Genomic DNA, 12,682 nt, shown 5'->3' on the forward strand with positions numbered 1-12,682 from the left:
GTGGCACTTGGTTCCGGCAGCCCGAGGAAAGGAAGATACTTGGGGAGCGGCTAAATGAATTCTCATGGACTGCTGCCCGGCAGGTGCAGCTGTGGACCCGGCTCTAGACACTGCCGAGCGACAACAGGCGAGAACTGGCCGCGAGGAGCTGCTGTCGTGGCAGCCACGGCGCACGGGTCGCCTCCGTCATCACTGGCCAATTATAGGTACTCCTCAGTCGCACTGGCCACGTTTCCGTGGTAAGAGCTCCAGGTGGCTGGAGGCTACCTTCTTGGGCATCACAGATAGAGAGCAGGTCCATCGTTGCAGAAAGTTCTAGCGGACAGAGGTGTTATAGAATCTTCCCCCCATTTTCACCTCTACGGGACTTTTAAATCACAGCACTTTCCACATAGTTTCTCCTTTAAAGTAATCCTCACTATAAACTGGGGAGATAGGGGTGAGGTGCTCCATTTTACAAGCTGAGGGTCAGAGAGGGGCATTCATTTGCCCGAGATCACACAGCAAAGCATAGAGCTAGGGTTCGCTCCCCGGTTTGCTCAGCTCCAATGTCCATGCTCTTAATCACCAAAATCTTCCTTCAAGGCCTTGATGACATGACACCTCCACCAGGGAGCCCTCCCCGATTCATTCTCCTCCCAGGAAATAAATGTTCCTCCCTTTCTGAGTTTCTGGGACCCAGGTTCCTAGGTAGACCGTAAATTCCCCAAGGGCACCAACTGGGCCACTTTCATTTCTGTCTCTCCCCTGCTCTTCCAAGCTGATCCCAGGGCTTAGAAAGAGCCAAGCTATCTTTGTCTATTCCCTGTTTCTCCCAACTAGAACGTAAGCTCACTGACGCTGGGACAGCTTTCTTGCTACCTCTTTTTCTTTTATCTCACACAGGGACACATAGTTCTCAAAAATACACATTTTATTCCCTGGCATTTTATTCAGAATTTTCACATATGAATTATGAAGACCAAGACTGACTTGTCAAATGAGTTATGTTATGGGATAATTTATATAATTTCTCGAGGAGTTGGAAAAATCCCCACGTAAATCAATTGGGGCCAGGTGCCATTATGGAGAGTTCTTTGATAACCTAAAAAAAAAGAGTCCTTGGTGTTTTTGAGAAAAGTTTTCTGTTCCATTGCATTGGCTTTATTTTTTATTAAGAAGAATCAATTTCAGGGAAACTTTCTAAGGCATTTTTGCAATTTTACTTAGAATTCCCTTGATCTTTAAAAATAACTTTTATGTCTGTTGTAACTTTTCTTTTTATTAACAACTTTATTTCAAAATCACGAAAATGAAAGAACAGAAAAGGCAGCTCAACAAGTTATGGAGGGAAGCAAATTTGGCTCAACTCATACAGCATCCGCCTACCACATGGGAGGTCCAGGGTTCAAACCCAGGGCCTCCTGACCTGGGGGGTGAGCTGGCCCACACGCAGTGCTGATGTGCACAAGGAGTGCCCTGCCACGCAGGGGTGTACCCTGCATGGGGAGCCCCGCACGCAAGGAGTGCGCCTGCAAGGAAAGCTGCCCAGCACGAAGAGTGCAGCCTGCCCAGGAGTGGTGCTGCACACGCGGAGAGCTGTTGCAGCAAGATGACACAACAAAAAAAGAGACAGGGATTCCCCGTGCCGCTGACAAGAATACAAGTGGACACAGAAGAACACACAGTGAATGGGCACAGAGAACAGACACCTGGAGGCGGGGCGGGGAGTGGAGAGAAAAAACCAAAAAACAAGTTATGGAAACACTACCCTATAAAGTTCTTTTTCAGGCATTTTTATTTCATCTAATTCCAGCTGCCAACTCAGTTGTTCCTCTAGTGTTCAAATGAACGCAAATTAGTTAAATGACATAGTCAAGGTCTCCTTAATAAGGGAAAAAAGGAAAAAGTGCTTAATTGTTTTCATATTATAAAACCAAACATCATATTCTTTTTTTTACCTTTAGATTTAATATAGTACCAATGTTGCTTTTGCCACAAAAACATTACAATATTATTGTTAACTATAGCCCATAAATTACATTAGTTTATTTTCTCCACGTATCCTCACATTCTTAGTACATTCCTAACACCCTGGAGTAGAACATTCCTATATTTATACTGTTAACCACAATCCTCGTCTATTTCCAATATCATTCTTAAATATTCCCAATATTATCTTCAGCTATCCTCCAACTCACAGTAAGCTCCCTAGGCTACTCAGCCATAATCACATCCATAAATCAACAGTGTTTGTTACGTTCGTTATACTGTGTTATGATCAAGTCACTGATATGAACTAAATACAGTGAGTAGACTTACGGAGTTGGACCGTGAAGTATGGGTTGGTGGGAGATGGATATGGGATGAGAAGGGAGAGAAGATTCTGGATGTATGTAGAATGTTTAAAGGTCAAATGTAAATATGTGATAATGGTTGGACTTCATGGTAACTTTCTGTTTTTCATTACTAATTTTGGTTAGCTGTACTTTTTTTTTTTTTTTTTCACTTACAGCCTAAAATTGAGTTCCTTATGTTTTCAAAGAACCAGGTCTTAATGGTTTTTCCAAGAAGTAATCTCAACTCTGCTCTTGGATAGGTTGTGGCTTTCCTCTTTCCCCACTCCCTGAGATGGCTCCCTCGTCTGTTTGCCTATTGTTTCCTTAGGAGGCACCGGGAACCGAACCTGGGACCTTCCATGTGGTAGGTGGGTGCTCAACAGTTTGAGCCACATCTGCTCCCTGCTCGTTTTTGTTTTGTTTTGCTTGGTGTTTCCTTGATTGCTTGTTGCTTGTTTGTCAAACCTGGGACCTCCCATGTGGGAGGCGGATGCTCAGCTGCTTGAGCCACATCTGCTCTCTTGTGGCTTTCTCCTTTTCTTTTTAAAAAGATTTTTATTTATTTATTTACCACCACTACCCCCGTTTGTTTGCTCTCGCTATCTGCTCTCTGTGTCTCCTTGTCTTCTTTTTTTAGGAGGCACTGGGAACCGAATCCAGGACCGGTCATGTGGGAGGGACATGCCCAATCTCCTGAGCCACCTCTGCTCCCTGCTTGTTGTGTCTCTTTGTTGCATCACTTTGTTGCATCAGCTTTGCTGCGCCAGCTCTTCATGACAGCTCGCTGCCTTGCTTGTCTTCTTTAGGATGCACTGGGGGGAAGCAGATTTGGCTCAACTAATAGAGCATCCGCCTACCACATGGGACGTCCAAGGTTCAAACCCAGGGCCTCCTGACCCATGTGATGAAGTGGCCCAAGCGCAGTGCTGATGTGCACAAGGAGTGCCCTGCCACACAGGGGTGTCCCCTGCATAGGGGAGCCCCACGCACAAGGAGTGCGCCCCCTAAGGAAAGCCGCCTAGTGCGAAAAAAGTGTAGCCTGCCCAGGAATGGCGCCGCACACACGGAGAGCTGACACAACAAGATGACACAACAAAAAGAGACACAGATTCTGGGTACTGCTGACAAGAATACAAGCAGACACAGAACACACAGTGAATGGACACAGAGAGCAGACAACTGGGGGGGGGGGGAAAGGGGAGAGAAATAAATAAAAAATAAATCTTTAAAAAAAAAAAGGGTGCACTGGGAACCAAACCCAGGACTTCTGATATGGTAGGCGGGTACTCAACTGCTTGAGTCTCATCTGCTTCCCTGACTTTCTTCTTGGTTTCACATGTCTTATTTACTTCCTTCCATTTTCCTTAGGATTTCTTCTTCTTTCTTAAACTTTAGTAGTTCACATTTGGAAGTTTTAAGCAGATTGCTCAGTTCACTCATTTCTTCCACTTCTTCTTTTGATAACACATGAATTCTCTGTGTGGGGCTGTTTCCCAAAGATTTTGATAATTACATACAACTGCCCACTCACTTCACATCCCAATTGGATGTCCAATGCATGGCTCAAATCTTAATATGCCCCCCAAAAGAACTCTGGATTTTCTTTTTCAACCCTCCTCCCACATCTTTCTGATGTCAGTTAATAGCAGCCCAAAACCACATTTTCAGGTCCTTCAGTCAAAAACCTTGATGTCTCTCTCTTTCACATTTCACAGCCAAACTGTAAGCCAACCCTCTGGATCCTACCTTCAGAATATCTCCAAGAGCCAACCACTTCACACAGCCTCCTCTGCCGCCACCCTGGTCTACCTGCTACCATCTCACACTGGATGTGGCGGTGGCCTGCTCACTGGTGTCCTTTTCTCATCTTGGTCCCCTATATGCTGTTCCCCACACCAGAGTCAGAGGATCCTGTTAAAATCTAGGTCAGGTCGGGTCCCTCCTCAGCTCAAACTCCTCCCATGGCTCCCACCTCACTCAGATTAGAAGCTGAAGTCCTTCCAAGCTGTATCATCCCCCACCTCACACCTCCCTTACCCCTTCCCTCACTGTACCCCAGCCACGCCAGCCTCCTTGCTGTTCCTTGAACTCACTGAGTTTGTTTCCACCCCTGTCTTTTTTTTTTCTTTTTTTAAGATTTATTTATTATTTATTTAATTCCCCCCCTTCCCCCAGTTGTCTGTTCTCTGTGTCTATTTGCTGCGTCTTGTTTCTTTGTCCGCTTCTGTTGTCGTCAGTGGCACGGGAAGTGTGGGCAGCGCCATTCCTGGGCAGGCTGCACTTTCTTTCACGCTGAGCGGCTGTCCTTAGGGGCGCCCTCCTTGCGCGTGGGGCTCCCCTACGCGAGGGACACCCCTGCGTGGCAGGGCACTCCCTGCGTGCATCAGCACTGTGCATGGGCCAGCCCCACACGTCCACCCCTGTCTTTGATCTACTGTTTCCGCTGCTAAAATTCCACCCGCTCCCAACCATGCCCCAGAAATCCCCTGGTTTGTGGCCTGGCTTTATTTATTTATTTATTTATTTTTTAGCTCTTTGCTCAGCTGTTACTTTATCTGAGTATCTTCTCTGATCATGCCACTTAACATAGCTTCACTCATCCCCACTACGCTTTTATCCCACCTCCCCACCCCCGTTTAGCATGCAATACTGCTTTCACATACGGTTTATTTTTATTTATGTAGCTGGCTCTGTCTCCCCCACTAAATGGTGAGCTCCATGGGAACAGGGACTTTGTCTGTATCCCAGTGCCCAGAGCCCACTCCAGAACTGGAAGCTGTACCTTCTTAACATCAATATTATCCTAAGGAAAAAGGAGGAGGATGGCGAAGATGTAATAATCATAATAAGATCTAACCTTTATTGAGCATCTATGAGTATAGTAGTGAGCAAAGCAGTCCACATACTTCATGCGCATTTTTTTTTCATTTATTTTTCCACCAAATCCCGAAAGACAGGTATTATCCTCATCTTTTAACTGAGGCTTAGTCCTGCAAACACTGACCCTCTAGCACTGCGGGGACCCACTTATTTCGTTCAGTCATTCACTCAACTTTTACCGTGCCAGATGTTTCCGGCAACTGGGGACTGAGTTGGATTATTTATTAGTGAATTGACTGGGTTAATCATGCATTAAGAGACTGATCATGGACTTTTAATAAAGTCTGAGCCTAGGCCAGCTCCCTCCCTGGGCTAAACCGGGCTTCCCATCTGGGGTTGGAGAAGTCGGGAGTGGGAGAAGGGCTTGCGGACTCCGCGGCAGCGCGTTGGTCCGCAGCTAGAGGGCGCAGCGTCCCCCGAGGCACTTGCCCACGCTAGGCGGGGCCGGAGCGTGCTGTGCGCAGGCGCAGGGTGAGACGCCGGCGCCTGCATCTCCCGGCAGGCTCCTCCCTCAGCAGCGGGGCGGGCCCTGAGGGTGGCGTGCGCAGGCGCAGGAATATCTTCAAGGCGGGAAGAGCGCGTGGAACCGGAAGTTGAGACTTTCGCGGCTGTTGGCGAGGTGAGGGCTAGGGGCGACGGCGGCGGCCGGAGTCTGGTCGGGTCGTGGCAGCTTGGGAGGGACTCTGGGGGTGGAGGAGACTCTGGAGCCGAGAATATGTGTGGGAGGAGGCCGAGGGGCCGCGACAGGCGGACGGAGATGGGCCTGAGCGCCCCTGACAGAGCGTAAGGGACAGAGGCTCGAACCTGTGAGCAATGGAGACCCGAAAAGAAGAGTTGAAAAATCGGCGCTTCAGACAATTAGGAGACAGAGTATTCCATGGAGGAGTGAAAAGAGGTGAAGAGATTATCGAGATAGAGAAAGAGATAGGAATGGAGAGTTAGAAGTGGAGAGAGACTAAAAGATTAAAACAGAAAATGAGAAAGACATTGTGAACTAAAGAGAAATGGAGTCAAATGGAGAAAGAGCTGGTTGGAATTAAGAGAAAATCAAACCAAAATAATAATAATAATAAAGAATGAGAGAGGAAGTGCGTCATACAAATGAAGAGATTAGATTAGGAAAGGGAACAGAGATGAGGATGGTTAACTAGATACACCAGAAAAGACAAAGCCTGGAAGTGGAGAGCCTGGGAGGGAAGAGAGGGAAATGGAGAAAACCCCAAAAGGCAGTGAGCTTAGGAGAATTAGGCAAAGAGGCCAAAAGATGGCCAGTGACAGGGTTATAGAGAAACCAGTAGACCCAGAAAATCTAAAAGATTGCCTAAAAGAATGGATTCCTCGAGTCTGTGGGCCCACTGGATAGGCAGTGTTCAGCCTGAAAGGAATGGTCTCCTTTGCAGTGTCTCTGTCCCTTTCTGAGAATGGCTCAGGCCTCTCCCAGTACAGGAATTCTGTGTCCAGCAACCCTGGCACCAACCGGACTGGTGGTTTACCCAGAAGTGATGCACACTCCTCACAGTCTACGCCTTTTCTTACTCACGTGACACCCATATCTGGCTCTAGGTACTTCATGGTTGGCCTTCGTTCATCCTCCTGGGGCTGCAGGGATCGAGTCTCTGAACTTCCTTCCGTGATGGCCCTTTAGTATAGGTGAAAGCATTGCTAATACCATTATGAAGTCAGATTGTGGCCTTCGGGTCTAAAATTTCCCAGGTTACATGCCCACGGTTTCTCTCACTGTTTTCCTTATGTTTGTCATCTCTTATAATAAGGAAAAGTACTTGGCCTGAATAGCGCTTCCCTTTACCAGGCTAGATGATAAACATTGCTAATATCTTGAGATGGGTATTGTCTCCATTTTATAGGTAAAGAAATCCGCCTCAAGGAATTAATTTGTTGGTGGTCACACATCTAGAAAAAGGTGAGGCTAAGATTCAAATCCAGATCTGCCTGACTCCAAACAAAGCCCATAAAAGAAGGTGCTGAAGTCTTCTGAATTCATTAGCTCCTTGATGAATCTGAGTGATTGGGGAGTGGGTGTAGCTGAGTGGTTGAGTGCCTTCTTCCCATGTACGAGGTTCTAGGTTCAATTCCCAGTACCTCCTAAAAAAAAAAAAAAAGAATCCGAGTGATGACCTTCCAGAAAACTGCACACACAAGGGTGTGCTCTTTACTAGTCAGGAGTTTTTCAGCTGAGAGTCAACAACCCAACGTTAAACAAAACAAAAAAATAGCCATTTTTGGAAAGAGGAGGGTTGGAGAGAACTAGGCTTCAAGCATGTAGTGATGGGCCAGGCTTCTTTCTCGCCTTCTCCCTCCTCCTCTTATCTCCTCAGTTACACAGGACCATCCTTGCGCATGCCTCGTTCTGCTCACATGCAGGTGTTTCTCTAGCAATAGAGTCCTGATACCTGAGTGTAAATCCTGGAGAGGCCCCTGACTGGCCCTGCCTGGGGCATGTGTTCACTCCTCAGACCAGTCACTGGTTAAAGGAGGAGTCGGGTGCCACGACTGGTCAGGCCTTTCGTCACTTGCCCAACCGTAGGGGGTTCTGGGACTTAGAGGTGGTCAGAACCGTGTGGAGTGGGGACAGGGCTGTTCTTTAAAAGAAGGGGGGTACTGTTAGCAGAAAGGAAAAGGGAGGTGCCAGGCAAGCAAAAACATGTAACAGGCTACTTGAAAATTTTGTGTTTAATTTCAGAGGATTCCCTGGTGTCCTGAAGCTCAGGGGACCCCAGATTAAGAACCCCTGGCCTTACTCATTTCCTTACACCATACCTCTCCCATGTTTTGGGGCCAAAGTTCTGTAGTTGATTAGCCATGTGGCCTACAGTTCTTCAAATCTCAGATCAAACATGCCCCGCTCCGGGGATCCTTTGCTGACATCCCAGAGTCAGGTACCTCCTTTGGGCCCCCAGAACTCCCTGGGCTTCCTACAGCCCAGCCCCACTCACTCTGGCTTGTCACAGTCTGGTGGGGACTGTCTCTCATCTGACCATGAGCTCTGTGAGGGTCACTGGTGATCATGCTTAATACTGTACCCCTGGCTTCTAGTCCAGTGCTTGAGAAATAGACTTTCAGTAAGTGATTCTGAAAATGAATGAATGAACATCTGCTCCCTGCCTCTCCCCCCCCCAACTATTCAGGGCCTGAAAACCCAGGATGAACCTGTGTCCATCTCAGAGATTGCTGCTGGAGTTGTGAGGCACCCTGCGTATCACAAGCTTGACCCAGGCCCCTGGTCACTTACTCTTTTGCCTGTGTTGGTCCCATATTCTCAATAAGAAGAAACTCGGCTCTGAAGAAAAAGCAGTTCCTTGTTGCAGGCGTCAGCCTCTCCCTCTGGCCTTGAGGTGAGGAATGGGTGAGAGCATTTGGTCCAGGTGATCAGAACCGAGGCCGATTTTGTGACAGTGTTGTGGTCAGCAGCATGCCTCCTCCCAGAACAAGGGAGGGCAGGGGTCACCGAGACCACCACCCCCGGGCTACCCGTGAGGAAGAGACCCCAGAGAGATGGGACTGGAGCTCCCCAGAGACACGGAGCCTCTTGGAAGACGCCTTCTTCCGTGATGAGGACTACATCCGCCAGGGTTCTGAGGAATGCCAGAAGTTCTGGACCTTCTTCGAGCGCTTGCAGAGATTCCAGAATCTCAAGACAGCCACCAGGAGGGAGGAGAAAGACCCCGGATACCCCAAGCGCAGCATTGCGGCCCTGGCTGACCTACCTGACACTTACGACCCTCGGTACCGCATCAACCTCTCCATCCTCGGCCCTGACACCCGGGGCTTTCGCGGGCAGGGTGGGCGCCTGCCCCCAGAGAGAGTGTCTGAGTTCCGCCGGGCCCTGTTGCACTACCTGGACTTTGGCCAGAAGCAGGCCTTCGGGCGGCTGGCCAAACTGCAGCGTGAGCGGGCGGCGCTTCCCATCGCCCAGTACGGGAGCCGCATCCTGCAGACGCTGAGGGAGCACCAGGTGGTGGTGGTGGCAGGTGACACGGGCTGTGGCAAGTCTACTCAGGTGCCCCAGTACCTGCTGGCGGCCGGCTTCAGCCACGTGGCGTGCACCCAGCCTCGGCGAATCGCCTGCATCTCGCTTGCCAAGCGCGTTGGCTTTGAGAGCCTCAGTCAGTATGGGTCACAGGTGAGGGGGTACAGCGGGTATGCGAGCTTGGGGGAGTGGGCTGCCTGCCCAGATGTCATCATCAACAGAGGTTACCAAAGCACTTTCCCTTTGGCCCAGTGGCGATGCTTCTAGAAGTTTATCTACAGATTGGCTTCGGGTATGGTCCGTGTGACAAAGGTGTTATGCTACATGGTACAGCCCTTGAAGAGCAAAAAATTGGAGACGTCCTACAAAGCAGTTGTCGTTTCCTAGGAGGCCCAAGCAAACACAGTGCAGTGGGTCGGCTTAAACCGTGGGGCTTTAAATTCACCCCATGGTTTTGAGGCCGGGAGAATGTCCAAATCAAGGCTCATCGAGGTGATGCTTTCTCCCCAAAGACCGGGGCATCCGGGCCTGGTGGCTGGAGATACTCCCCTGTCACGGGGCAAGGCACCTGGGTATCTCCTGGTCGCTTCCTTCTCTTCTGGCTTTTCAGCTTCTTGCTTCCTGTGCCCTCTCTCTCTCTCTCTCTGTCTGAATTTCATTCTCTTAAAGTGGACTCCAGTGAGAGGTAGGAATGTCTTCTTTTATTTTTAAACCATTGGTGGCTTTTAGTATTTTAGTATGATCACAGTGTGTGCATTCATCATAGTAATGTCTTTTGTTGTCTTTCGGTCCATATTTCTGTTGGGTTTGTATCTGGAAGGGAAGCCGCTGAGTCTGATTTGCGTGTATGTTTAGCTTTAGTTTTGCAAAGTGGTTGTACCAGTTTCCCCTCCTCCCAGCAGCCAGTTCCACATGGTCACCAGCACTTGGTGGTGCTAGAGCTGTTTGCTGGCACTTTTCTGCTGGGTGTGTCGTGGTCATCTCATTTTAATTTGCATTGTAGGCCTTAATTTGCCTTTTCCTGGTGGCTAAGGACCCTGAGCACCTTTTAGTAGATTGATTAGCCATTGGAGATCCTCTTTGTGAAGTGCCCGTTCAGGTCCTTTTCCCATTTGTCTATTGGGTTGGCTCTCTTTCTTCTTGATTGAAGGGAGATCTTTATGGATTGGGGATCTGAGTCTTTTGCAGGCTTCGTGCGTTGTAACTGTCTCCTCCCATCCGCTGAATTGCCTTGCATTCTCTGATGGTGTCTTTGTTATTTTTGTTTTTTTTTTTATTTATTCATTTTTTAAAAATATTACATTAAAAAAAATGAGGTCCCCATTCACCCCCACCGCCCCCACCCCTGATGGTGTCTTTGAATTCAAGTATAATTCACTTAGTCATTTTCTTTTTATGGTTAGCACTTTCTGATTCCTATTTAAGAAATCTTTGCCTACTTTAACATCACAAAGATGTTCTTCTAGGCTTTTTAAATTTTATTTAAAAGCGTTCATATTTAGATCTGTAATCCATCTGGAATTGTTTTTTTTTTTTTTTTGCATATGCTCTGAGCTAGGGATTAAGACACCTTTTCTCTCAGTACCACTTCTTGGCTGCGGGAGTTGAGCGAGTAGCTTTACTTCTCTGTGCCACAGTGTCCCCATTTGTGAGATGAGACTAGCAGTAGTTGTTCCATTGTGTGGTTGTGAGGCTGAAAGAAGTTGAAACACATAGAGCCTTTAGAGTAGTTCCTGCCACATAAGAAGGAGTCAAAAAAAGGTGAACTATTACTGCCATAAACGATTAGTATTACACACTAGGTGCTGTTTCAGACCCTTCATGTGCATCATCACATTTAAGCCTCCCAGTAGCGAGGAGGAAAAAGTGTGTCCCCGGGAGATGGAATTGCTTGCCCAGGGTCAGTGGCACCGAGTGGCAGGGCTGGCGCTCACCAGGCTGGACCCCCGAGTCTGATGCGTGGGCATGGCACCCGCTCCGATGTTCAGTTTGGGCAGGATGAGGGCCTGGTGCCAGGCCCAGGGTCCACTCCTGACCGCCCACCCCCACCCGCCCCCAGGTCGGCTACCAGATCCGCTTTGAGAGCACGCGCTCGGCGGCCACCAAGATCGTGTTCCTGACGGTGGGGCTGCTCCTGAGGCAAATGCAGCGGGAGCCCAGCCTCCCCCAGTACCAGGTCCTGATCGTGGATGAGGTGCACGAGCGGCACCTCCACAACGACTTCCTCCTGGGCATCCTGCGGCGCCTTTTGCCCCGGCGGCCTGACCTCAAGGTCATCCTCATGTCGGCCACCATCAACATCTCGCTCTTCTCCAGCTACTTCGGCAGCGCCCCGGTGGTGCAGGTGCCCGGGAGGCTCTTCCCCATCACGGTCAGTGCTTTGCCGCCTCCTCCGCCCCAGACCTCACCCGGCCTCTGGCCAAACCGGGACCGCTCCCTTCTCCTCGCTGGCGTTCTCTTTCCCGTCTCTTCAATTCAGAACATTATCTTTCTTTTTAAAGCTACCGCCGGGCAGTGGGTGTAGCTCAGTGGTTGAGTGCCTGCTTCACATGGATGAGGTCCCAGATTCAATCCCTGGTACCTCCTAAAAAAAAAAAATTAAATTAAATAGAACTCTTCCTGAGCATTTGCAAGGCCCCAGCTAGAGTGCTAAATGCTTGTTAGAGTAAAAGCAGAACTGTGGTAACAAAGGGAACCCAAGATATAAAAGCTCAAATAAAATAGAAGTTTATTTCTCTCATGTAACAGTCCAGCTGGTCCGGGCTGGTGGGCAGCGCTGTTCCACGTGGTCTTTCAGGGACCCAGGCTCCTCTGTGCTCATTGCTCTGCTGTCTCATTGGGCAAGGCTTCTCAAATTCAGCCTCACTGACATTTGGGCTGGGTAACCCTTTGTTGTGGGGGCTGTGCTGTGCATTGTAGGATGCTCAGCAGCATCCTGGCCTCTGCCCACTAGGTGCCAGTATCGCCCCCTCCCCAGTTGTGGCACCAAAAATGCCTGAAGGCATTGCCACTGTCCCTTGTAAAATAAAAACCACCCTTCTTTGAGAACCACCGTCCTGGGGAGTTGTCCATGTCTGCGTGGTCAGAGCTGGCAGGAAGAGGGAAAGAGCCAGAGCCCAGGGGAAGCAGCTTGTCTTTAAGTTGGACTTGACCTTGCAGTTGCTCAGGTCACTTCCATGTTCATCGCATCCCATCTAGCTGCAAGGGAGGCTGGAAGGTGTCGCCTCTCACTGGATGTAGTATGCTCAGGAAGAAAGGACAACAGATTTATTTCGGGATAACTGTGGATCTTCCATTGCATTTAGCATGCCTGATCTCACTTGATTCTCTCTGGTGGATGCAAGAAAGGGAACTTCATTAAAAATCATGTTTTTTAGGTCTTTTTACAGTTTTCTGTATCCAGACTCAGCTGAGGTCCTTTTTAGCATCCTAGTTTCCCCTTCAACTTGGGCCCTGAACTTTCCTCCTTTTTCTCCACTGAGTTGCTATGGCTTGC

At 48.9% G+C, this 12,682-nt stretch overlaps 1 protein-coding gene across 1 annotated transcript in view; it reads left to right on the top strand.

Moving 5' to 3' along the window:
* Positions 1–5,735: 5,735 nt before the first annotated feature.
* The window catches only part of DHX34 (DExH-box helicase 34), a 29,062-nt gene continuing 22,115 nt past the window's right edge, over positions 5,736–12,682 (top strand). The window contains 3 exon segments of the mRNA XM_058280488.1: positions 5,736–5,817; positions 8,345–9,339; positions 11,246–11,557. Coding sequence (XP_058136471.1) covers positions 8,629–9,339; positions 11,246–11,557 — 1,023 coding nt within the window. The 5' untranslated portion in view covers positions 5,736–5,817; positions 8,345–8,628.

This window comes from Dasypus novemcinctus, chromosome 18, assembly GCF_030445035.2.
Source record: "Dasypus novemcinctus isolate mDasNov1 chromosome 18, mDasNov1.1.hap2, whole genome shotgun sequence".
Lineage (NCBI taxonomy): Eukaryota > Metazoa > Chordata > Mammalia > Cingulata > Dasypodidae > Dasypus > Dasypus novemcinctus.